This window comes from Oncorhynchus nerka, linkage group LG18, assembly GCF_034236695.1.
Source record: "Oncorhynchus nerka isolate Pitt River linkage group LG18, Oner_Uvic_2.0, whole genome shotgun sequence".
Taxonomy (NCBI): domain Eukaryota; kingdom Metazoa; phylum Chordata; class Actinopteri; order Salmoniformes; family Salmonidae; genus Oncorhynchus; species Oncorhynchus nerka.
Genome location: NC_088413.1, coordinates 7,811,086 through 7,838,541, shown reverse-complemented (window position 1 = coordinate 7,838,541; position 27,456 = coordinate 7,811,086). Strand labels below are relative to the sequence as shown.

Genomic DNA, 27,456 nt, shown 5'->3' with positions numbered 1-27,456 from the left:
ATGACAACATAAAACCAGGAACACATAACCTGTAGACACACATACACCATGACAACATGAAACCTGGAACACATAACCTATAGACACACACCATGACAACATGAAACCTGGAACACATAACCTATAGACACACACACACCATGACAACATGAAACCTGGAACACATAACCTATAGACACACACCATGACAACATGAAACCTGGAACACATAACCTATAGACACACACACACCATGACAACATGAAACCTGGAACACATAACCTATAGACACACACCATGACAACATGAAACCTGGAACACATAACCTATAGACACACACCATGACAACATGAAACCTGGAACACATAACCTGTAGACACACACACACCATGACAACATAAAACCAGGAACACATAACCTGTAGACACACATACACCATGACAACATGAAACCTGGAACACATAACCTATAGACACACACCATGACAACATGAAACCTGGAACACATAACCTATAGACACACACACACCATGACAACATGAAACCTGGAACACATAACCTATAGACACACACCATGACAACATGAAACCTGGAACACATAACCTATAGACACACACACACCATGACAACATGAAACCTGGAACACATAACCTATAGACACACACCATGACAACATGAAACCTGGAACACATAACATCATGAAAAAACACTTCCAAAACTTAATTTTCATGATAGGTTTACTTATCTATCAGCTTACAGTATATAATGCACTATTTGACACATATACAACCTAGTTCTACTGTCTAACACACAGATACAACCTAGTTCTACTGTCTGACACAGATACAACCTAGTTCTACTGTCTAACACACAGATACAACCTAGTTCTACTGTCTAACACACAGACACAACCTAGTTCTACTGTCTGACACACAGATACAACCTAGTTCTACTGTCTGACACACAGATACCACCTAGTTCTACTGTCTAACACAAAGACACAACCTAGTTCTACTGTCTGACACAGATACAACCTAGTTCTACTGTCTGACACACAGATACAACCTAGTTTGCGGTGCTGCTTTGTGTGTGTGTGTGTGTGTGTGTGTGTGTGTGTGTGTGTGTGTGTGTGTGTGGTAGCATACCCTCCTCGGCAGACACGCGGTGCTGCTTGGTGTGTGTGTGTGTGTGTGTGTGTGTGTGTGTGTGTGTGTGTGTAGCATACCCTCCTCGGCAGACACGCGGTGCTGCTTGCCGTCCTGTGTCCAGGGGAAGATAATGAGGCTGGGGTCCACTAGGGCACGACAGTACCCTGCCACCAGACAGGACAGTTCCTTAGCTGCTATTGACTCCAACAACAGGGTGATCGGCTGGGGAGAGGAGGAGAGGAACAAGGAAGAGGAGAGGAGGAGGAGAGGAGAGAGGGATGAGGAGAGAGGGAGGAGGAGAGGGGGAGGGGAGCAGAGGAGAGCAGGTGAGGGGAGAGAAGACGAGGCTTCAGTGATAAAAACACGTCTTTCAGTAGAAAAAAACTAGCTTTTGGGGAAATTGGCTTTGTAGCGTGTGTCTGTGTCTGTGTGTGTGTCTGCTAGTCCGTGCATGCATGTCTGTGTGTGTGTGTGTGTGTGTGTGTGTGTGTGTGTGTGTGTGTGTGTGTGTGTGTGTGTGTGTGTGTGTGTGTGTGTGTGTGCGTGTGCGCACGCGTGTGTCTGTGTGTGCGTGTGTGTCTGTGTGTGTGTGTCTGCTAGTCCGTGCATGTCTGTGTTTGTGTATCATACCTTGATGTCCTGTAGATATATCTTGACCAGACTGACGCGGTCAGACTCTGGTAGCAGCTCTATGCGTGTGATACTGCTGAACTCTGTGAGGGTGGTCATGATGCTCAGTTTGTGGTTCACCACCTGACTGATACCGTACCGCGACCCCACCAAAAGAGTCACCATCGACTCTCTGTCCTGGAGCTATGGAGAGAAAGAGAGAGAGAGAGAGAGAGAGAGAGAGAGAGAGAGAGAGAGAGAGAGAGAGAGAGAGAAGAGAGAGAATTAAGTTCTCATAGACAGTTGAGGTCAGTTGAGCGTTTTTCTCACCTAGATCTGTGGATAAGGGAGGTGCATCATGGGAGTACTGAAGATCCAGGTTCTGTGGCCACCTAATTCCCGCCCCTACAACCAGCACTTCCCAACTCAAGGTGTAACTTTGGCCTGAAAACATGGCACTCCCTGGCCACACCACCAGGGGGTGCCAGAATATAATAATTAATAGCTCTGTCATCCCCACTGAAACCCATCATATCCTGTCAGTAGACAGAGATGAATAGAGAGAGAGAGAGAGAGACACCATGACAGGATACGTTGATAGAGATAAATATCAATAGAGATGAATACATCATGCAAGCACTGACAAAGAGAAATAGAGAGATAATATAATCCTTCACAGTGATGCTGAGGGACTACCATCATGATACGGACAGAGATAACTAGAGATAGATAGAGCTCATCTCTCTTCTACCATCATGATATAGACAGAGATAACTAGAGATAGATAGAGCTCATCTCTCTTCTACCATCATGATATAGACAGAGATAACTAGAGATAGATAGAGCTCATCTCTCTTCTACCATCATGATATAGACAGAGATAACTAGAGATAGATAGAGCTCATCTCTCTTCTACCATCATGATATAGACAGAGATAACTAGAGATAGATAGAGCTCATCTCTCTTCTACCATCATGATATAGACAGAGATAACTAGAGATAGATAGAGCTCATCTCTTTTCTACCATCATGATATAGACAGAGATAACTAGAGATAGATAGAGCTCATCTCTCTTCTACCATCATAATATAGACAGAGATAACTACACAGAGATAATCTCTCCACTACCATCATGGTAGAGATACAGAGATAACTAGATAGAGCTCATCTCTCTCCTACCATAATGGCATAGATACAGAGATAACTAGATAGAGGTAATCTCTCTCCTACCATCATGGTAGAGATACAGAGATAACTAGATAGAGGTAATCTCTCTCCTACCATCATGGTAGAGATACAGAGATAACTAGATAGAGGTAATCTCTCTCCTACGATCATGGTAGAGATACAGAGATAACTAGATAGAGGTAACCTCTCCACTCCCATCATGGTAGAGATACAGAGATAACTAGATAGAGGTAACCTCTCCACTACCATCATGGTAGAGATACAGAGATAACTAGATAGGGGTAATCTCTCTCCTACCATCATGGTAACGATACAGAGATAACTAGATAGAGGTAATCTCTCTCCTACCATCATGGTAAAGATACAGAGATAACTAGACAGAGGTAATCTCTCTCCTACCATCATGGTAGAGATACAGAGATAACTAGAGATAGATGGAACTCATCTCTCTTCTACCATCATGGTAGAGATACAGAGATAACTAGATAGAGCTCATCTCTCTCCTACCATAATGGCATAGATACAGAGATAACTAGATAGAGGTAATCTCTCTCCTACCATCATGGTAGAGATACAGAGATAACTAGATAGAGGTAATCTCTCTCCTACCATCATGGTAGAGATACAGAGATAACTAGATAGAGGTAATCTCTCTCCTACGATCATGGTAGAGATACAGAGATAACTAGATAGAGGTAACCTCTCCACTCCCATCATGGTAGAGATACAGAGATAACTAGATAGAGGTAACCTCTCCACTACCATCATGGTAGAGATACAGAGATAACTAGATAGGGGTAATCTCTCTCCTACCATCATGGTAACGATACAGAGATAACTAGATAGAGGTAATCTCTCTCCTACCATCATGGTAAAGATACAGAGATAACTAGACAGAGGTAATCTCTCTCCTACCATCATGGTAGAGATACAGAGATAACTAGAGATAGATGGAACTCATCTCTCTTCTACCATCATGGTAGAGATACAGAGATAACTAGATAGAGGTAATCTCTCTACTACCATCATGGTGGCGCTGAAGGACTTCCCGCCAAAGGACTTGAGGTCACACAGCTCCTCCAGGTAGTTAATCTTCGCCTGATTGGCCGACAGGACCTTTTGCTTTGGCTCCTGTGATTGGCTCTTCTTCATGTGATAGCCAATGGCCTTTCTCAGATCCTTTTCCCTCATGTTCCTCAGGAGGGTTGAAGAGATAAAGTTCTCAATGCCCCAACTCTTCCTGTAGAGAAGATAGAGGGAATATGATCAGCTGAACTGTTCTGTTCTAATAGAGGGAATATGATCAGCTGTAATGTTCTGCTCTAATAGAGGGACTATGATCAGCTGTAATGTTCTGCTCTAATAGAGGGACTATGATCAGCTGAACTGTTCTGTTCTAATAGAGGGAATATGATCAGCTGAACTGTTCTGTTCTAATAGAGGGAATATTGTCAGCTGTAATGTTCTGTTCTGTCCTAATAGAGGGACTATGATCAGCTGAACTGTTCTGTTCTAATAGAGGGAATATGATCAGCTGTAATGTTCTGCTCTAATAGAGGGACTATGATCAGCTGTAATGTTCTGCTCTAATAGAGGGAATATGATCAGCTGAACTGTTCTGTTCTAATAGAGGGAATATGATCAGCTGTAATGTTCTGCTCTAATAGAGGGAATATTGTCAGCTGTAATGTTCTGTTCTGTTCTAATAGAGGGACTATGATCAGCTGTAATGTTCTGCTCTAATAGAGGGACTATGATCAGCTGTTCTAATAGAGGGACTATGATCAGCTGTAATGTTCTGCTCTAATAGAGGGACTATGATCAGCTGTTCTAATAGAGGGACTATGATCAGCTGTAATGTTCTGTTCTAATAGAGGGACTATGATCAGCTGTAATGTTCTGTTCTAATAGAGGGAATATGATCAGCTGTTCTGTTCTGTTCTAATAGAGGGAATATGATCAGCTGTTCTGTTCTAATAGAGGGAATATGATCAGCTGTTCTGTTCTGTTCTGTTCTAATAGAGGGAATATGATCAGCTGTAATGTTCTGTTCTAATAGAGGGAATATGATCAGCTGTAATGTTCTGTTCTGTTCTAATAGAGGGAATATGATCAGCTGTAATGTTCTGTTCTGTTGTAATAGAGGGAATATGATCAGCTGTAATGTTCTGTTCTAATAGAGGGACTATGATCAGCTGAACTGTTCTGTTCTAATAGAGGGAATATGATCAGCTGTAATGTTCTGTTCTAATAGAGGGAATATGATCAGCTGTAATGTTCTGTTCTGTTCTAATAGAGGGAATATGATCAGCTGTAATGTTCTGTTCTAATAGACGGAATATGATCAGCTGAACTGTTCTGTTCTAATAGAGGGAATATGATCAGCTGTAATGTTCTGTTCTAATAGAGGGAATATGATCAGCTGAACTGTTCTGTTCTAATAGAGGGAATATGATCAGCTGTTCTGTTCTGTTCTAATAGAGGGAATATGATCAGCTGAACTGTTCTGTTCTAATAGAGGGAATATGATCAGCTGTTCTGTTCTAATAGAGGGAATATGATCAGCTGTAATGTTCTAATAGAGGGAATATGATCAGCTGTAATGTTCTGTTCTAATAGAGGGAATATGATCAGCTGTAATGTTCTGTTCTAATAGAGGGAATATGATCAGCTGTTCTGTTCTGTTCTAATAGAGGGAATATGATCAGCTGTAATGTTCTATTCTGTTCTAATAGTGGGAATATGATCAGCTGTAATGTTCTGCTCTAATAGAGGGAATATGATCAGCTGTAATGTTCTATTCTGCTCTAATAGAGGGAATATGATCAGCTGAAATGTTCTATTCTGTTCTAATAGAGGGACTATGATCAGCTGTTCTGCTCTAATAGAGGGAATATGATCAGCTGTAATGTTATGTTCTGTTCTAATAGAGGGAATATGATCAGCTGTTCTGCTCTAATAGAGGGACTATGGTCAGCTGTTCTGGTCTAATAGAGGGAATATGATCAGCTGTAATGTTCTGCTCTAATAGAGGGAATATGATCAGCTGTAATGTTCTGCTCTAATAGAGGGAATATGATCAGCTGTAATGTTCTGCTCTAATAGAGGGAATATGATCAGCTGTAATGTTCTGCTCTAATAGAGGGAATATGATCAGCTGTAATGTTCTGCTCTAATAGAGGGAATATGATCAGCTGTAATGTTCTGTTCTAATAGAGGGACTATGATCAGCTGTTCTGCTCTAATAGAGGGAATATGATCAGCTGTTCTGCTCTAATAGAGGGACTATGATCAGCTGTTCTGCTGTAATAGAGGGAATATGATCAGCTGTAATGTTCTGCTCTAATAGAGGGACTATGACCAGCTGTTCTGCTCTAATAGAGGGAATATGATCAGCTGTAATGTTCTGTTCTAATAGAGGGACTATGATCAGCTGTAATGTTCTGCTCTAATAGAGGGAATATGATCAGCTGTAATGTTCTGCTCTAATAGAGGGACTATGATCAGCTATTCTGCTCTAATAGAGGGACTATGATCAGCTGTTCTGCTCTAATAGAGGGAATATGATCAGCTGTTCTGCTCTAATAGAGGGATTATGATCAGCTGTTCTGTTCTAATAGAGGGAATATGATCAGCTGTTCTGCTCTAATAGAGGGAATATGATCTCTAATAGAGGGAATATGATCAGCTGTTCTGTTCTAATAGAGGGAATATGATCAGCTGTTCTGCTCTAATAGAGGGAATATGATCAGCTGTTCTGTTCTAATAGAGGGAATATGATCAGCTGTTCTGCTCTAATAGAGGGAATATGATCAGCTGTTCTGTTCTAATAGAGGGACTATGATCAGCTGTTCTGCTCTAATAGAGGGAACATGATCAGCTGTTCTGTTCTAATAGAGGGACTATGATCAGCTGTAATGTTCTGTTCTAATAGAGGGACTATGATCAGCTGTAATGTTCTGTTCTAATAGAGGGAATATGATCAGCTGTTCTGTTCTAATAGAGGGACTATGATCAGCTGTAATGTTCTGTTCTAATAGAGGGAATATGATCAGCTGTTCTGCTCTAATAGAGGGACTATGATCAGCTGTTCTGTTCTAATAGAGGGACTATGATCAGCTGTAATGTTCTGCTCTAATAGAGGGAATATGATCAGCTATTCTGCTCTAATAGAGGGACTATGATCAGCTGTTCTGTTCTAATAGAGGGACATAATCAGCTGTTCTGCTCTAATAGAGGGAATATGATCAGCTGCTCTAATAGAGGGAATATGATCAGCTGTAATGTTCTGCTCTAATAGAGGGAATATGATCAGCTGTAATGTTCTGCTCTAATAGAGGGAATATGATCAGCTGTAATGTTCTGCTCTAATAGAGGGAATATGATCAGCTGTAATGTTCTGTTCTAATAGAGGGACTATGATCAGCTGTTCTGCTCTAATAGAGGGAATATGATCAGCTGTTCTGCTCTAATAGAGGGACTATGATCAGCTGTTCTGCTGTAATAGAGGGAATATGATCAGCTGTAATGTTCTGCTCTAATAGAGGGACTATGACCAGCTGTTCTGCTCTAATAGAGGGAATATGATCAGCTGTTCTGTTCTAATAGAGGGACTATGATCAGCTGTAATGTTCTGCTCTAATAGAGGGAATATGATCAGCTGTAATGTTCTGCTCTAATAGAGGGACTATGATCAGCTATTCTGCTCTAATAGAGGGACTATGATCAGCTGTTCTGCTCTAATAGAGGGAATATGATCAGCTGTTCTGCTCTAATAGAGGGATTATGATCAGCTGTTCTGTTCTAATAGAGGGAATATGATCAGCTGTTCTGCTCTAATAGAGGGAATATGATCAGCTGTTCTGCTCTAATAGAGGGAATATGATCAGCTGTTCTGTTCTAATAGAGGGAATATGATCAGCTGTTCTGCTCTAATAGAGGGAATATGATCAGCTGTTCTGTTCTAATAGAGGGACAGCTGTATGATCAGCTGTTCTGTCTAATAGAGGAACATGATCAGCTGTTCTGTTCTAATAGAGGGACTATGATCAGCTGTAATGTTCTGTTCTAATAGAGGGACTATGATCAGCTGTAATGTTCTGTTCTAATAGAGGGAATATGATCAGCTGTTCTGTTCTAATAGAGGGACTATGATCAGCTGTAATGTTCTGTTCTAATAGAGGGAATATGATCAGCTGTAATGTTCTGTTCTGTTCTAATAGAGGGAATATGATCAGCTGTAATGTTCTGCTCCAATAGAGGGACTATGATCAGCTGTTCTGCTCTAATAGAGGGAATATGATCAGCTGTAATGTTCTGTTCTAATAGAGGGAATATGATCAGCTGTTCTGCTCTAATAGAGGGAATATGATCAGCTGTTCTGCTCTAATAGAGGGAATATGATCAGCTGTAATGTTCTGCTCTAATAGAGGGAATATGATCAGCTGTTCTGCTCTAATAGAGGGAATATGATCAGCTGTTCTGTTCTAATAGAGGGACTATGATCAGCTGTTCTGCTCTAATAGAGGGACTATGATCAGTTGTTCTGCTCTAATAGAGGGAATATGATCAGCTGTTCTGCTCTAATAGAGGGAATATGATCAGCTGTAATGTTCTGCTCTAATAGAGGGAATATGATCAGCTGTTCTGCTCTAATAGAGGGACTATGATCAGCTGTTCTGTTCTAATAGAGGGAATATGATCAGCTGTTCTGCTCTAATAGAGGGAATATGATCAGCTGTTCTGCTCTAATAGAGGGAATATGATCAGCTGTTCTGCTCTAATAGAGGGAATATGATCAGCTGTAATGTTCTGCTCTAATAGAGGGAATATGATCAGCTGTTCTGCTCTAATAGAGGGAATATGATCAGCTGTTCTGTTCTAATAGAGGGACTATGATCAGCTGTTCTGCTCTAATAGAGGGACTATGATCAGCTGTTCTGCTCTAATAGAGGGACTATGATCAGCTGTTCTGCTCTAATAGAGGAAATATGATCAGCTGTTCTGTTCTAATAGAGGGAATATGATCAGCTGTAATGTTCTGTTCTAATAGAGGGAATATGATCAGCTGTAATGTTCTGTTCTGTTCTAATAGAGGGAATATGATCAGCTGTAATGTTCTGTTCTGTTCTAATAGAGGGACTATGATCAGCTGTTCTGTTCTGCTCTAATAGAGGGACTATGATCAGCTGTTCTGTTCTAATAGAGGGACTATGATCAGCTGTTCTGCTCTAATAGAGGGACTATGATCAGCTGAACTGTTCTGCTCTAATAGAGGGAATATGATCAGCTGAACTGTTCTGCTCTAATAGGGGGAATATGATCAGCTGTAATGCTCTGTTCTAATAGAGGGAATATGATCAGCTGAACTGTTCTGTTCTAATAGAGGGAATATGATCAGCTGTTCTGTTCTAATAGAGGGACTATGATCAGCTGTTCTGCTCTAATAGAGGGACTATGATCAGCTGAACTGTTCTGCTCTAATAGAGGGAATATGATCAGCTGAACTGTTCTGCTCTAATAGAGGGAATATGATCAGCTGTAATGTTCTGTTCTAATAGAGGGAATATGATCAGCTGAACTGTTCTGTTCTAATAGAGGGAATATGATCAGCTGAACTGTTCTGTTCTAATAGAGGGAATATGATCAGCTGCTCTAATAGATGGAATATGATCAGCTGTTCTGTTCTAATAGAGGGAATATGATCAGCTGTTCTGTTCTAATAGAGGGAATATGATCAGCTGTTCTGATCTAATAGAGGGAATATGATCAGCTGTAAGGTTCTGTTCTAATAGAGGGAATATGATCAGCTGTTCTGCTCTAATAGAGGGAATATGATCAGCTGTTCTGTTCTGTTCTAATAGAGGGAATATGATCAGCTGTAATGTTCTGTTCTAATAGAGGGAATATGATCAGCTGAACTGTTCTAATAGAGGGAATATGATCAGCTGTAATGTTCTGTTCTAATAGAGGGACTATGATCAGCTGTAATGTTCTGCTCTAATAGAGGGAATATGATCAGCTGTTCTGCTCTAATAGAGGGAATATGATCAGCTGTTCTGTTCTAATAGAGGGAATATGATCAGCTGTAATGTTCTGTTCTAATAGAGGGAATATGATCAGCTGAACTGTTCTAATAGAGGGAATATGATCAGCTGAACTGTTCTGCTCTAATAGAGGGACTATGATCAGCTGTAATGTTCTGTTCTAATAGAGGGAATATGATCAGCCGTTCTGTTCTAATAGAGGGAATATGATCAGCTGTAATGTTCTGTTCTAATAGAGGGACTATGATCAGCTGTAATGTTCTGTTCTAATAGAGGGACTATGATCAGCTGTTCTGTTCTAATAGAGGGAATATGATCAGCTGTTCTGTTCTAATAGAGGGAATATGATCAGCTGTTCTGTTCTAATAGAGGGACTATGATCAGCTGTAATGTTCTGTTCTAATAGAGGGAATATGATCAGCTGTTCTGTTCTGTTCTAATAGAGGGAATATGATCAGCTGTTCTGTTCTAATAGAGGGACTATGATCAGCTGTAATGTTCTGCTCTAATAGAGGGACTATGATCAGCTGTTCTGTTCTGTTCTAATAGAGGGAATATGATCAGCTGTTCTGTTCTGTTCTAATAGAGGGACTATGATCAGCTGTAATGTTCTGCTCTAATAGAGGGAATATGATCAGCTGTTCTGTTCTAATAGAAGGACTATGATCAGCTGTTCTGTTCTGTTCTAATAGAGGGACTATGATCAGCTGTAATGTTCTGTTCTAATAGAGGGAATATGATCAGCTGTTCTGTTCTAATAGAAGGACTATGATCAGCTGTTCTGTTCTGTTCTAATAGAGGGACTATGATCAGCTGTAATGTTCTGTTCTAATAGAGGGAATATGATCAGCTGTTCTGTTCTGTTCTAATAGAGGGACTATGATCAGCTGTAATGTTCTGCTCTAATAGAGGGAATATGATCAGCTGTTCTGTTCTAATAGAGGGAATATGATCAGCTGTTCTGTTCTGTTCTAATAGAGGGACTATGATCAGCTGTAATGTTCTGTTCTAATAGAGGGAATATGATCAGCTGTAATGTTCTGTTCTAATAGAGGGAATATGATCAGCTGTTCTGTTCTAATAGAGGAATATGATCAGCTGTAATGTTCTGCTCTAATTGAGGGAATATGATCAGCTGTTCTGCTCTAATAGAGGGAATATGATCAGCTGTAATGTTCTGCTCTAATAGAGGGACTATGATCAGCTGTTCTGCTCTAATAGAGGGAATATGATCAGCTGTTTTGTTCTAATAGAGGGACTATGATCAGCTGTTCTGTTCTAATAGAGGGACTATGATCAGCTGTTCTGTTCTAATAGAGGGAATATGATCAGCTGTTCTGCTCTAATAGAGGGAATATGATCAGCTGTTCTGCTCTAATAGAGGGAATATGATCAGCTGTTCTGTTCTAATAGAGGGAATATGATCAGCTGTTCTGCTCTAATAGAGGGACTATGATCAGCTGTTCTGCTCTAATAGAGGGACTATGATCAGCTGTTCTGCTCTAATAGAGGGACTATGATCAGCTGTTCTGCTCTAATAGAGGGAATATGATCAGCTGTTCTGCTCTAATAGAGGGAATATGATCAGCTGTAATGTTATGTTCTAATAGAGGGAATATGATCAGCTGTAATGTTCTGCTCTAATAGAGGGAATATTATCAGCTGTTCTGTTCTAATAGAGGGAATATGATCAGCTGTAATGTTCTGTTCTAATAGAGGGACTATGATCAGCTGTAATGTTCTGCTCTAATAGAGGGACTATGATCAGCTGTTCTGTTCTAATAGAGGGACTATGATCAGCTGTAATGTTCTGTTCTAATAGAGGGAATATGTTCAGCTGTTCTGTTCTAATAGAGGGAATATGATCAGCTGAACTGTTCTGTTCTAATAGAGGGAATATGATCAGCTGTAATGTTCTGTTCTAATAGAGGGACTATGATCAGCTGTTCTGCTCTAATAGAGGGAATATGATCAGCTGTAATGTTCTGTTCTGTTCTAATAGAGGGAATATGATCAGCTGTAATGTTCTGTTCTGCTCTAATAGAGGGAATATGATCAGCTGTAATGTTCTGTTCTGCTCTAATAGAGGGAATATGATCAGCTGTTCTGCTCTAATAGAGGGACTATGATCAGCTGTTCTGTTCTAATAGAGGGAATATGATCAGCTGTTCTGCTCTAATAGAGGGAATATGATCAGCTGTTCTGCTCTAATAGAGGGAATATGATCAGCTGTAATGTTCTGTTCTAATAGAGGGAATATGATCAGCTGTTCTGCTCTAATAGAGGGAATATGATCAGCTGTAATGTTCTGCTCTAATAGAGGGACTATGATCAGCTGTTCTGCTCTAATAGAGGGACTACGATCAGCTGTTCTGCTCTAATAGAGGTACTATGATCAGCTGTTCTGCTCTAATAGAGGGAATATGATCAGCTGTTCTGCTCTAATAGAGGGACTATGATCAGCTGCTCTAATAGAGGGACTATGATCAGCTGTTCTGCTCTAATAGAGGGACTATGATCAGCTGTTCTGCTCTAATAGAGGGAATATGATCAGCTGCTCTAATAGAGGGACTATGATCAGCTGTAATGTTCTGCTCTAATAGAGGGACTATGATCAGCTGTAATGTTCTGCTCTAATAGAGGGACTATGATCAGCTGTAATGTTCTGCTCTAATAGAGGGAATATGATCAGCTGTAATGTTCTGCTCTAATAGAGGGACTATGATCAGCTGTTCTAATAGAGGGACTATGATCAGCTGCTCTAATAGAGGGACTATGATCAGCTGCTCTAATAGAGGGACTATGATCAGCTGTAATGTTCTGTTCTAATAGAGGGAATATGATCAGCCGTTCTGTTCTAATAGAGGGAATATGATCAGCTGTAATGTTCTGTTCTAATAGAGGGACTATGATCAGCTGTAATGTTCTGTTCTAATAGAGGGACTATGATCAGCTGTTCTGTTCTAATAGAGGGAATATGATCAGCTGTTCTGTTCTAATAGAGGGAATATGATCAGCTGTTCTGTTCTAATAGAGGGACTATGATCAGCTGTAATGTTCTGTTCTAATAGAGGGAATATGATCAGCTGTTCTGTTCTGTTCTAATAGAGGGAATATGATCAGCTGTTCTGTTCTAATAGAGGGACTATGATCAGCTGTAATGTTCTGCTCTAATAGAGGGACTATGATCAGCTGTTCTGTTCTGTTCTAATAGAGGGAATATGATCAGCTGTTCTGTTCTGTTCTAATAGAGGGACTATGATCAGCTGTAATGTTCTGCTCTAATAGAGGGAATATGATCAGCTGTTCTGTTCTAATAGAAGGACTATGATCAGCTGTTCTGTTCTGTTCTAATAGAGGGACTATGATCAGCTGTAATGTTCTGTTCTAATAGAGGGAATATGATCAGCTGTTCTGTTCTAATAGAAGGACTATGATCAGCTGTTCTGTTCTGTTCTAATAGAGGGACTATGATCAGCTGTAATGTTCTGTTCTAATAGAGGGAATATGATCAGCTGTTCTGTTCTGTTCTAATAGAGGGACTATGATCAGCTGTAATGTTCTGCTCTAATAGAGGGAATATGATCAGCTGTTCTGTTCTAATAGAGGGAATATGATCAGCTGTTCTGTTCTGTTCTAATAGAGGGACTATGATCAGCAAGTAATGTTCTGTTCTAATAGAGGGAATATGATCAGCTGTAATGTTCTGTTCTAATAGAGGGAATATGATCAGCTGTTCTGTTCTAATAGAGGGAATATGATCAGCTGTAATGTTCTGCTCTAATTGAGGGAATATGATCAGCTGTTCTGCTCTAATAGAGGGAATATGATCAGCTGTAATGTTCTGCTCTAATAGAGGGACTATGATCAGCTGTTCTGCTCTAATAGAGGGAATATGATCAGCTGTTTTGTTCTAATAGAGGGACTATGATCAGCTGTTCTGTTCTAATAGAGGGACTATGATCAGCTGTTCTGTTCTAATAGAGGGAATATGATCAGCTGTTCTGCTCTAATAGAGGGAATATGATCAGCTGTTCTGCTCTAATAGAGGGAATATGATCAGCTGTTCTGTTCTAATAGAGGGAATATGATCAGCTGTTCTGCTCTAATAGAGGGACTATGATCAGCTGTTCTGCTCTAATAGAGGGAATATGATCAGCTGCTCTAATAGAGGGACTATGATCAGCTGTAATGTTCTGCTCTAATAGAGGGACTATGATCAGCTGTAATGTTCTGCTCTAATAGAGGGACTATGATCAGCTGTAATGTTCTGCTCTAATAGAGGGAATATGATCAGCTGTAATGTTCTGCTCTAATAGAGGGACTATGATCAGCTGTTCTAATAGAGGGACTATGATCAGCTGCTCTAATAGAGGGACTATGATCAGCTGCTCTAATAGAGGGACTATGATCAGCTGTAATGTTCTGTTCTAATAGAGGGAATATGATCAGCCGTTCTGTTCTAATAGAGGGAATATGATCAGCTGTAATGTTCTGTTCTAATAGAGGGACTATGATCAGCTGTAATGTTCTGTTCTAATAGAGGGACTATGATCAGCTGTTCTGTTCTAATAGAGGGAATATGATCAGCTGTTCTGTTCTAATAGAGGGAATATGATCAGCTGTTCTGTTCTAATAGAGGGAATATGATCAGCTGTTCTGTTCTAATAGAGGGACTATGATCAGCTGTAATGTTCTGTTCTAATAGAGGGAATATGATCAGCTGTTCTGTTCTGTTCTAATAGAGGGAATATGATCAGCTGTTCTGTTCTAATAGAGGGACTATGATCAGCTGTAATGTTCTGCTCTAATAGAGGGACTATGATCAGCTGTTCTGTTCTAATAGAGGGAATATGATCAGCTGTTCTGTTCTGTTCTAATAGAGGGACTATGATCAGCTGTAATGTTCTGCTCTAATAGAGGGAATATGATCAGCTGTTCTGTTCTAATAGAAGGACTATGATCAGCTGTTCTGTTCTGTTCTAATAGAGGGACTATGATCAGCTGTAATGTTCTGTTCTAATAGAGGGAATATGATCAGCTGTTCTGTTCTAATAGAAGGACTATGATCAGCTGTTCTGTTCTGTTCTAATAGAGGGACTATGATCAGCTGTAATGTTCTGTTCTAATAGAGGGAATATGATCAGCTGTTCTGTTCTGTTCTAATAGAGGGACTATGATCAGCTGTAATGTTCTGCTCTAATAGAGGGAATATGATCAGCTGTTCTGTTCTAATAGAGGGAATATGATCAGCTGTTCTGTTCTGTTCTAATAGAGGGACTATGATCAGCTGTAATGTTCTGTTCTAATAGAGGGAATATGATCAGCTGTAATGTTCTGTTCTAATAGAGGGAATATGATCAGCTGTTCTGTTCTAATAGAGGGAATATGATCAGCTGTAATGTTCTGCTCTAATTGAGGGAATATGATCAGCTGTTCTGCTCTAATAGAGGGAATATGATCAGCTGTAATGTTCTGCTCTAATAGAGGGACTATGATCAGCTGTTCTGCTCTAATAGAGGGAATATGATCAGCTGTTTTGTTCTAATAGAGGGACTATGATCAGCTGTTCTGTTCTAATAGAGGGACTATGATCAGCTGTTCTGTTCTAATAGAGGGAATATGATCAGCTGTTCTGCTCTAATAGAGGGAATATGATCAGCTGTTCTGCTCTAATAGAGGGAATATGATCAGCTGTTCTGTTCTAATAGAGGGAATATGATCAGCTGTTCTGCTCTAATAGAGGGACTATGATCAGCTGTTCTGCTCTAATAGAGGGAATATGATCAGCTGCTCTAATAGAGGGACTATGATCAGCTGTAATGTTCTGCTCTAATAGAGGGACTATGATCAGCTGTAATGTTCTGCTCTAATAGAGGGACTATGATCAGCTGTAATGTTCTGCTCTAATAGAGGGAATATGATCAGCTGTAATGTTCTGCTCTAATAGAGGGACTATGATCAGCTGTTCTAATAGAGGGACTATGATCAGCTGCTCTAATAGAGGGACTATGATCAGCTGCTCTAATAGAGGGACTATGATCAGCTGTAATGTTCTGTTCTAATAGAGGGAATATGATCAGCCGTTCTGTTCTAATAGAGGGAATATGATCAGCTGTAATGTTCTGTTCTAATAGAGGGACTATGATCAGCTGTAATGTTCTGTTCTAATAGAGGGACTATGATCAGCTGTTCTGTTCTAATAGAGGGAATATGATCAGCTGTTCTGTTCTAATAGAGGGAATATGATCAGCTGTTCTGTTCTAATAGAGGGACTATGATCAGCTGTAATGTTCTGTTCTAATAGAGGGAATATGATCAGCTGTTCTGTTCTGTTCTAATAGAGGGAATATGATCAGCTGTTCTGTTCTGTTCTAATAGAGGGACTATGATCAGCTGTAATGTTCTGCTCTAATAGAGGGAATATGATCAGCTGTTCTGTTCTAATAGAAGGACTATGATCAGCTGTTCTGTTCTGTTCTAATAGAGGGACTATGATCAGCTGTAATGTTCTGTTCTAATAGAGGGAATATGATCAGCTGTTCTGTTCTAATAGAAGGACTATGATCAGCTGTTCTGTTCTGTTCTAATAGAGGGACTATGATCAGCTGTAATGTTCTGTTCTAAATATAGGGAATATGATCAGCTGTTCTGTTCTGTTCTAATAGAGGGACTATGATCAGCTGTAATGTTCTGCTCTAATAGAGGGAATATGATCAGCTGTTCTGTTCTAATAGAGGGAATATGATCAGCTGTTCTGTTCTGTTCTAATAGAGGGACTATGATCAGCTGTAATGTTCTGTTCTAATAGAGGGAATATGATCAGCTGTAATGTTCTGTTCTAATAGAGGGAATATGATCAGCTGTTCTGTTCTAATAGAGGGAATATGATCAGCTGTAATGTTCTGCTCTAATTGAGGGAATATGATCAGCTGTTCTGCTCTAATAGAGGGAATATGATCAGCTGTAATGTTCTGCTCTAATAGAGGGACTATGATCAGCTGTTCTGCTCTAATAGAGGGAATATGATCAGCTGTTTTGTTCTAATAGAGGGACTATGATCAGCTGTTCTGTTCTAATAGAGGGACTATGATCAGCTGTTCTGTTCTAATAGAGGGAATATGATCAGCTGTTCTGCTCTAATAGAGGGAATATGATCAGCTGTTCTGCTCTAATAGAGGGAATATGATCAGCTGTTCTGTTCTAATAGAGGGAATATGATCAGCTGTTCTGCTCTAATAGAGGGACTATGATCAGCTGTTCTGCTCTAATAGAGGGACTATGATCAGCTGTTCTGCTCTAATAGAGGGACTATGATCAGCTGTTCTGCTCTAATAGAGGGACTATGATCAGCTGTTCTGCTCTAATAGAGGGAATATGATCAGCTGTTCTGCTCTAATAGAGGGAATATGATCAGCTGTAATGTTCTGTTCTAATAGAGGGAATATGATCAGCTGTAATGTTCTGCTCTAATAGAGGGAATATGATCAGCTGTTCTGTTCTAATAGAGGGAATATGATCAGCTGTAATGTTCTGTTCTAATAGAGGGACTATGATCAGCTGTAATGTTCTGCTCTAATAGAGGGACTATGATCAGCTGTTCTGTTCTAATAGAGGGACTATGATCAGCTGTAATGTTCTGTTCTAATAGAGGGAATATGTTCAGCTGTTCTGTTCTAATAGAGGGAATATGATCAGCTGAACTGTTCTGTTCTAATAGAGGGAATATGATCAGCTGTAATGTTCTGTTCTAATAGAGGGACTATGATCAGCTGTTCTGCTCTAATAGAGGGAATATGATCAGCTGTAATGTTCTGTTCTGTTCTAATAGAGGGAATATGATCAGCTGTAATGTTCTGTTCTGCTCTAATAGAGGGAATATGATCAGCTGTAATGTTCTGTTCTGCTCTAATAGAGGGAATATGATCAGCTGTTCTGCTCTAATAGAGGGACTATGATCAGCTGTTCTGCTCTAATAGAGGGAATATGATCAGCTGTAATGTTCTGTTCTAATAGAGGGAATATGATCAGCTGTTCTGCTCTAATAGAGGGAATATGATCAGCTGTAATGTTCTGCTCTAATAGAGGGACTATGATCAGCTGTTCTGCTCTAATAGAGGGACTACGATCAGCTGTTCTGCTCTAATAGAGGGACTATGATCAGCTGTTCTGCTCTAATAGAGGGAATATGATCAGCTGTTCTGCTCTAATAGAGGGACTATGATCAGCTGCTCTAATAGAGGGACTATGATCAGCTGTTCTGCTCTAATAGAGGGACTATGATCAGCTGTTCTGCTCTAATAGAGGGAATATGATCAGCTGCTCTAATAGAGGGACTATGATCAGCTGTAATGTTCTGCTCTAATAGAGGGACTATGATCAGCTGTAATGTTCTGCTCTAATAGAGGGACTATGATCAGCTGTAATGTTCTGCTCTAATAGAGGGAATATGATCAGCTGTAATGTTCTGCTCTAATAGAGGGACTATGATCAGCTGTTCTAATAGAGGGACTATGATCAGCTGCTCTAATAGAGGGACTATGATCAGCTGCTCTAATAGAGGGACTATGATCAGCTGCTCTAATAGAGGGACTATGATCAGCTGCTCTAATAGAGGGAATATGATCAGCTGTTCTAATAGGGGCACTATGATCAGCTGCTCTAATAGAGGGACTATGATCAGCTGCTCTAATTGAGGGAATATGATCAGCTGTTCTGCTCTAATAGAGGGACTATGATCAGCTGTTCTGTTCTAATAGAGGGACTATGATCAGCTGTTCTGTTCTAATAGAGGGACTATGATCAGCTGTTCTGCTCTAATAGAGGGAATATGATCAGCTGTAATGTTCTGCTCTAATAGAGGGACTATGATCAGCTGTTCTGCTCTAATAGAGGGAATATGATCAGCTGTTTTGTTCTAATAGAGGGACTATGATCAGCTGTTCTGTTCTAATAGAGGGACTATGATCAGCTGTTCTGTTCTAATAGAGGGAATATGATCAGCTGTTCTGCTCTAATAGAGGGAATATGATCAGCTGTTCTGCTCTAATAGAGGGAATATGATCAGCTGTTCTGTTCTAATAGAGGGAATATGATCAGCTGTTCTGCTCTAATAGAGGGACTATGATCAGCTGTTCTGCTCTAATAGAGGGACTATGATCAGCTGTTCTGCTCTAATAGAGTGACTATGATCAGCTGTTCTGCTCTAATAGAGGGACTATGATCAGCTGTTCTGCTCTAATAGAGGGACTATGATCAGCTGTTCTGCTCTAATAGAGGGAATATGATCAGCTGTTCTGTTCTAATAGAGGGACTATGATCAGCTGTAATGTTCTGCTCTAATAGAGGGACTATGATCAGCTGTTCTGTTCTGTTCTAATAGAGGGAATATGATCAGCTGTTCTGTTCTGTTCTAATAGAGGGACTATGATCAGCTGTAATGTTCTGCTCTAATAGAGGGAACATGATCAGCTGTTCTGTTCTAATAGAAGGACTATGATCAGCTGTTCTGTTCTGTTCTAATAGAGGGACTATGATCAGCTGTAATGTTCTGTTCTAATAGAGGGAATATGATCAGTTGTTCTGCTCTAATAGAGGGAATATGATCAGCTGTAATGTTCTGCTCTAATAGAGGGAATATGATCAGCTGTAATGTTCTGTTCTAATAGAGGGACTATGATCAGCTGTTCTGTTCTAATAGAGGGACTATGATCAGCTGTTCTGTTCTAATAGAGGGACTATGATCAGCTGTTCTGCTCTAATAGAGGGAATATGATCAGCTGTAATGTTCTGCTCTAATAGAGGGACTATGATCAGCTGTTCTGCTCTAATAGAGGGAATATGATCAGCTGTTCTGCTCTAATAGAGGGAATATGATCAGCTGTAATGTTCTGTTCTGCTCTAATAGAGGGAATATGATCAGCTGTTCTGCTCTAATAGAGGGACTATGATCAGCTGTTCTGTTCTAATAGAGGGAATATGATCAGCTGTTCTGCTCTAATAGAGGGAATATGATCAGCTGTTCTGCTCTAATAGAGGGAATATGATCAGCTGTAATGTTCTGTTCTAATAGAGGGAATATGATCAGCTGTTCTGCTCTAATAGAGGGAATATGATCAGCTGTAATGTTCTGCTCTAATAGAGGGACTATGATCAGCTGTTCTGCTCTAATAGAGGGACTACGATCAGCTGTTCTGCTCTAATAGAGGGACTATGATCAGCTGTTCTGCTCTAATAGAGGGAATATGATCAGCTGTTCTGCTCTAATAGAGGGACTATGATCAGCTGCTCTAATAGAGGGACTATGATCAGCTGTTCTGCTCTAATAGAGGGACTATGATCAGCTGTTCTGCTCTAATAGAGGGAATATGATCAGCTGCTCTAATAGAGGGACTATGATCAGCTGTAATGTTCTGCTCTAATAGAGGGACTATGATCAGCTGTAATGTTCTGCTCTAATAGAGGGACTATGATCAGCTGTAATGTTCTGCTCTAATAGAGGGACTATGATCAGCTGTAATGTTCTGCTCTAATAGAGGGACTATGATCAGCTGTAATGTTCTGCTCTAATAGAGGGAATATGATCAGCTGTAATGTTCTGCTCTAATAGAGGGAATATGATCAGCTGTAATGTTCTGCTCTAATAGAGGGAATATGATCAGCTGTAATGTTCTGCTCTAATAGAGGGACTATGATCAGCTGCTCTAATAGAGGGACTATGATCAGCTGCTCTAATAGAGGGACTATGATCAGCTGCTCTAATAGAGGGTATATGATCAGCTGTTCTAATAGAGGCACTATGATCAGCTGCTCTAATAGAGGGACTATGATCAGCTGCTCTAATAGAGGGACTATGATCAGCTGTTCTAATAGAGGGACTATGATCAGCTGTAATGTTCTGCTCTAATAGAGGGACTATGATCAGCTGCTCTAATAGAGGGACTATGATCAGCTGCTCTAATAGAGGGAATATGATCAGCTGTTCTAATAGAGGCACTATGATCAGCTGCTCTAATAGAGGGACTATGATCAGCTGCTCTAATAGAGGGACTATGATCAGCTGTAATGTTCTGCTCTAATAGAGGGACTATGATCAGCTGCTCTAATAGAGGGACTATGATCAGCTGTAATGTTCTGCTCTAATAGAGGGAATATGATCAGCTGTAATGTTCTGCTCTAATAGAGGCACTATGATCAGCTGCTCTAATAGAGGGACTATTATCAGCTGCTCTAATAGAGGGACTATGATCAGCTGCTCTAATAGAGGGAATATGATCAGCTGTAATGTTCTGTTCTAATAGAGGGAATATGATCAGCTGTAATGTTCTGCTCTAATAGAGGGAATATGATCAGATGTTCTGTTCTAATAGAGGGACTATGATCAGCTGTTCTGCTCTAATAGAGGGAATATGATCAGCTGTAATGTTCTGCTCTAATAGAGGGACTATGATCAGCTGTTCTGCTCTAATAGAGGGACTATGATCAGCTGTTCTGCTCTAATAGAGGGACTATGATCAGCTGTTCTGCTCTAATAGAGGGAATATGATCAGCTGTTCTGCTCTAATAGAGGGACTATGATCAGCTGCTCTAATAGAGGGACTATGATCAGCTGTTCTGCTCTAATAGAGGGACTATGATCAGCTGTTCTGCTCTAATAGAGGGAATATGATCAGCTGCTCTAATAGAGGGACTATGATCAGCTGTAATGTTCTGCTCTAATAGAGGGAATATGATCAGCTGTAATGTTCTGCTCTAATAGAGGGAATATGATCAGCTGTAATGTTCTGCTCTAATAGAGGGAATATGATCAGCTGTAATTTTCTGCTCTAATAGAGGGACTATGATCAGCTGTTCTAATAGAGGGACTATGATCAGCTGCTCTAATAGAGGGACTATGATCAGCTGCTCTAATAGAGGGACTATGATCAGCTGCTCTAATAGAGGGACTATGATCAGCTGCTCTAATAGAGGGAATATGATCAGCTGTTCTAATAGAGGCACTATGATCAGCTGCTCTAATAGAGGGACTATGATCAGCTGCTCTAATAGAGGGACTATGATCAGCTGTTCTAATAGAGGGACTATGATCAGCTGTAATGTTCTGCTCTAATAGAGGGACTATGATCAGCTGCTCTAATAGAGGGAATATGATCAGCTGTTCTAATAGAGGCACTATGATCAGCTGCTCTAATAGAGGGACTATGATCAGCTGCTCTAATAGAGGGACTATGATCAGCTGTTCTAATAGAGGGACTATGATCAGCTGTAATGTTCTGCTCTAATAGAGGGACTATGATCAGCTGCTCTAATAGAGGGACTATGATCAGCTGTAATGTTCTGCTCTAATAGAGGGAATATGATCAGCTGTAATGTTCTGCTCTAATAGAGGGAATATGATCAGCTGTAATGTTCTGCTCTAATAGAGGGAATATGATCAGCTGCTCTAATAGAGGGACTATGATCAGCTGCTCTAATAGAGGGACTATGATCAGCTGCTCTAATAGAGGGACTATGATCAGCTGTTCTAATAGAGGGACTATGATCAGCTGCTCTAATAGAGGGACTATGATCAGCTGCTCTAATAGAGGGACTATGATCAGCTGTTCTAATAGAGGGACTATGATCAGCTGCTCTAATAGAGGGACTATGATCAGCTGCTCTAATAGAGGGACTATGATCAGCTGTTCTAATAGAGGGACTATGATCAGCTGTTCTAATAGAGGGACTATGATGTTGTTCTGCTCTAATAGAGGGACTATGATCAGCTGCTCTAATAGAGGACTATGAATATGATCAGCTGTTCTAATAGAGGGACTATGATCAGCTGCTCTAATAGAGGGACTATGATCAGCTGCTCTAATAGAGGGACTATGATCAGCTGTTCTAATAGAGGGACTATGATCAGCTGTAATGTTCTGCTCTAATAGAGGGACTATGATCAGCTGCTCTAATAGAGGGACTATGATCAGCTGTAATGTTCTGCTCTAATAGAGGGAATATGATCAGCTGTAATGTTCTGCTCTAATAGAGGGACTATGATCAGCTGTAATGTTCTGCTCTAATAGAGGGACTATGATCAGCTGTTCTAATAGAGGGACTATGATCAGCTGCTCTAATAGAGGGACTATGATCAGCTGCTTCTGCTCTAATAGAGGGACTATGATCAGCTGTTCAAATGTTGATCTGCTCTAATAGAGGGACTATGATCAGCTGTTCTGCTCTAATAGAGGGACTATGATCAGCTGCTCTAATAGAGGGACTATGATCAGCTGCTCTAATAGAGGGACTATGATCAGCTGCTCTAATAGAGGGACTATGATCAGCTGTTCTAATAGAGGGACTATGATCAGCTGTAATGTTCTGCTCTAATAGAGGGACTATGATCAGCTGCTCTAATAGAGGGACTATGATCAGCTGTAATGTTCTGCTCTAATAGAGGGAATATGATCAGCTGTAATGTTCTGCTCTAATATAGGCACTATGATCAGCTGCTCTAATAGAGGGACTATGATCAGCTGCTCTAATAGAGGGACTATGATCAGCTGCTCTAATAGAGGGAATATGATCAGCTGTAATGTTCTGCTCTAATAGAGGGAATATGATCAGCTGTAATGTTCTGCTCTAATAGAGGCACTATGATCAGCTGCTCTAATAGAGGGACTATGATCAGCTGTAATGTTCTGCTCTAATAGAGGGACTATGATCAGCTGTAATGTTCTGCTCTAATAGAGGCACTATGATCAGCTGTTCTAATAGAGGGAATATGATCAGCTGCTCTAATAGAGGGACTATGATCAGCTGTAATGTTCTGCTCTAATAGAGGGACTATGATCAGCTGTAATGTTCTGTTCTAATAGAGGCACTATGATCAGCTGTTCTAATAGAGGCACTATGATCAGCTGTTCTAATAGAGGGAATATGATCAGCTGCTCTAATAGAGGGACTATGATCAGCTGTAATGTTCTGCTCTAATAGAGGGACTATGATCAGCTGTTCTAATAGAGGGACTATGATCAGCTGTAATGTTCTGCTCTAATAGAGGGACTATGATCAGCTGTTCTAATAGAGGGACTATGATCAGCTGCTCTAATAGAGGGACTATGATCAGCTGTTCTAATAGAGGGACTATGATCAGCTGTTCTAATAGAGGGACTATGATCAGCTGTAATGTTCTGCTCTAATAGAGGGAATATGATCAGCTGCTCTAATAGAGGGACTATGATCAGCTGTAATGTTCTGCTCTAATAGAGGGAATATGATCAGCTGTTCTAATAGAGGCACTATGATCAGCTGTAATGTTCTGCTCTAATAGAGGCACTATGATCAGCTGTAATGTTCTGCTCTAATAGAGGGACTATGATCAGCTGTAATGTTCTGCTCTAATAGAGGCATTATGATCAGCTGTTCTAATAGAGGCACTATGATCAGCTGTAATGTTCTGCTCTAATAGAGGGACTATGATCAGCTGTAATGTTCTGCTCTAATAGAGGCACTATGATCAGCTGCTCTAATAGAGGGACTATGATCAGCTGTAATGTTCTGCTCTAATACAGGCACTATGATCAGCTGTTCTAATAGAGGCACTATGATCAGCTGCTCTAATAGAGGGACTATGATCAGCTGTAATGTTCTGCTCTAATAGAGGCACTATGATCAGCTGCTCTAATAGAGGGACTATGATCAGCTGCTCTAATAGAGGGACTATGATCAGCTGTAATGTTCTGCTCTAATAAAGGCACTATGATCAGCTGTTCTAATAGAGGCACTATGATCAGCTGCTCTAATAGAGGGACTATGATCAGCTGCTCTAATAGAGGGACTATGATCAGCTGCTCTAATAGAGGGAATATGATCAGCTGCTCTAATAGAGGGACTATGATCAGCTGCTCTAATAGAGGGACTATGATCAGCTGCTCTAATAGAGGGACTATGATCAGCTGTAATGTTCTGCTCTAATAGAGGGACTATGATCAGCTGTTCTAATAGAGGGACTATGATCAGCTGTTCTAATAGAGGGACTATGATCAGCTGTAATGTTCTGCTCTAATAGAGGGAATATGATCAGCTGTTCTAATAGAGGGACTATGATCAGCTGTAATGTTCTGCTCTAATAGAGGGACTATGATCAGCTGTTCTAATAGAGGGACTATGATCAGCTGTAATGTTCTGCTCTAATAGAGGGACTATGATCAGCTGTAATGTTCTGCTCTAATAGAGGGAATATGATCAGCTGTAATGTTCTGCTCTAATAGAGGGACTATGATCAGCTGTAATGTTCTGCTCTAATAGAGGGACTATGATCAGCTGCTCTAATAGAGGGACTATGATCAGCTGTAATGTTCTGCTCTAATAGAGGGAATATGATCAGCTGTAATGTTCTGCTCTAATAGAGGCACTATGATCAGCTGCTCTAATAGAGGGACTATGATCAGCTGCTCTAATAGAGGGACTATGATCAGCTGCTCTAATAGAGGGAATATGATCAGCTGTAATGTTCTGCTCTAATAGAGGGAATATGATCAGCTGTAATGTTCTGCTCTAATAGAGGCACTATGATCAGCTGCTCTAATAGAGGGACTATGATCAGCTGTAATGTTCTGCTCTAATAGAGGGACTATGATCAGCTGTAATGTTCTGCTCTAATAGAGGCACTATGATCAGCTGTTCTAATAGAGGGAATATGATCAGCTGCTCTAATAGAGGGACTATGATCAGCTGTAATGTTCTGCTCTAATAGAGGGACTATGATCAGCTGTAATGTTCTGTTCTAATAGAGGCACTATGATCAGCTGTTCTAATAGAGGCACTATGATCAGCTGTTCTAATAGAGGGAATATGATCAGCTGCTCTAATAGAGGGACTATGATCAGCTGTAATGTTCTGCTCTAATAGAGGGACTATGATCAGCTGTTCTAATAGAGGGACTATGATCAGCTGTAATGTTCTGCTCTAATAGAGGGACTATGATCAGCTGTTCTAATAGAGGGACTATGATCAGCTGTAATGTTCTGCTCTAATAGAGGGAATATGATCAGCTGTTCTAATAGAGGGACTATGATCAGCTGTAATGTTCTGCTCTAATAGAGGGACTATGATCAGCTGTTCTAATAGAGGGACTATGATCAGCTGTAATGTTCTGCTCTAATAGAGGGACTATGATCAGCTGTAATGTTCTGCTCTAATAGAGGGAATATGATCAGCTGTAATGTTCTGCTCTAATAGAGGGACTATGATCAGCTGTAATGTTCTGCTCTAATAGAGGGACTATGATCAGCTGCTCTAATAGAGGGACTATGATCAGCTGTAATGTTCTGCTCTAATAGAGGGAATATGATCAGCTGTAATGTTCTGCTCTAATAGAGGCACTATGATCAGCTGCTCTAATAGAGGGACTATGATCAGCTGCTCTAATAGAGGGACTATGATCAGCTGCTCTAATAGAGGGAATATGATCAGCTGTAATGTTCTGCTCTAATAGAGGGAATATGATCAGCTGTAATGTTCTGCTCTAATAGAGGCACTATGATCAGCTGCTCTAATAGAGGGACTATGATCAGCTGTAATGTTCTGCTCTAATAGAGGGACTATGATCAGCTGTAATGTTCTGCTCTAATAGAGGCACTATGATCAGCTGTTCTAATAGAGGGAATATGATCAGCTGCTCTAATAGAGGGACTATGATCAGCTGTAATGTTCTGCTCTAATAGAGGGACTATGATCAGCTGTTCTAATAGAGGCACTATGATCAGCTGTTCTAATAGAGGGAATATGATCAGCTGCTCTAATAGAGGGACTATGATCAGCTGTAATGTTCTGCTTTAATAGAGGGACTATGATCAGCTGTTCTAATAGAGGGACTATGATCAGCTGTAATGTTCTGCTCTAATAGAGGGACTATGATCAGCTGTTCTAATAGAGGGACTATGATCAGCTGCTCTAATAGAGGGACTATGATCAGCTGTTCTAATAGAGGGACTATGATCAGCTGTTCTAATAGAGGGACTATGATCAGCTGTAATGTTCTGCTCTAATAGAGGGAATATGATCAGCTGCTCTAATAGAGGGACTATGATCAGCTGTAATGTTCTGCTCTAATAGAGGGAATATGATCAGCTGTTCTAATAGAGGCACTATGATCAGCTGTAATGTTCTGCTCTAATAGAGGCACTATGATCAGCTGTAATGTTCTGCTCTAATAGAGGGACTATGATCAGCTGTAATGTTCTGCTCCAATAGAGGCACTATGATCAGCTGTTCTAATAGAGGCACTATGATCAGCTGTAATGTTCTGCTCTAATAGAGGGAATATGATCAGCTGTAATGTTCTGCTCTAATAGAGGGACTATGATCAGCTGTAATGTTCTGCTCTAATAGAGGCACTATGATCAGCTGCTCTAATAGAGGGACTATGATCAGCTGTAATGTTCTGCTCTAATAGAGGCACTATGATCAGCTGTTCTAATAGAGGCACTATGATCAGCTGCTC

The 27,456-nt window shown here is 40.4% G+C and overlaps 1 protein-coding gene across 1 annotated transcript in view; it reads right to left on the bottom strand.

The window, feature by feature from the left end:
- Window positions 1-27,456, bottom strand: part of LOC135561977 (uncharacterized) — a 74,024-nt gene that overhangs the window by 17,107 nt on the left and 29,461 nt on the right. The window contains exons 10-12 of the mRNA XM_065004510.1: window positions 3,949-4,165; window positions 1,757-1,939; window positions 1,204-1,348 (exon numbers count right to left, since the gene is read on the bottom strand). Coding sequence (XP_064860582.1) covers window positions 1,204-1,348; window positions 1,757-1,939; window positions 3,949-4,165 — 545 coding nt within the window. The remainder of the gene's footprint in view (window positions 1-1,203; window positions 1,349-1,756; window positions 1,940-3,948; window positions 4,166-27,456) is intronic.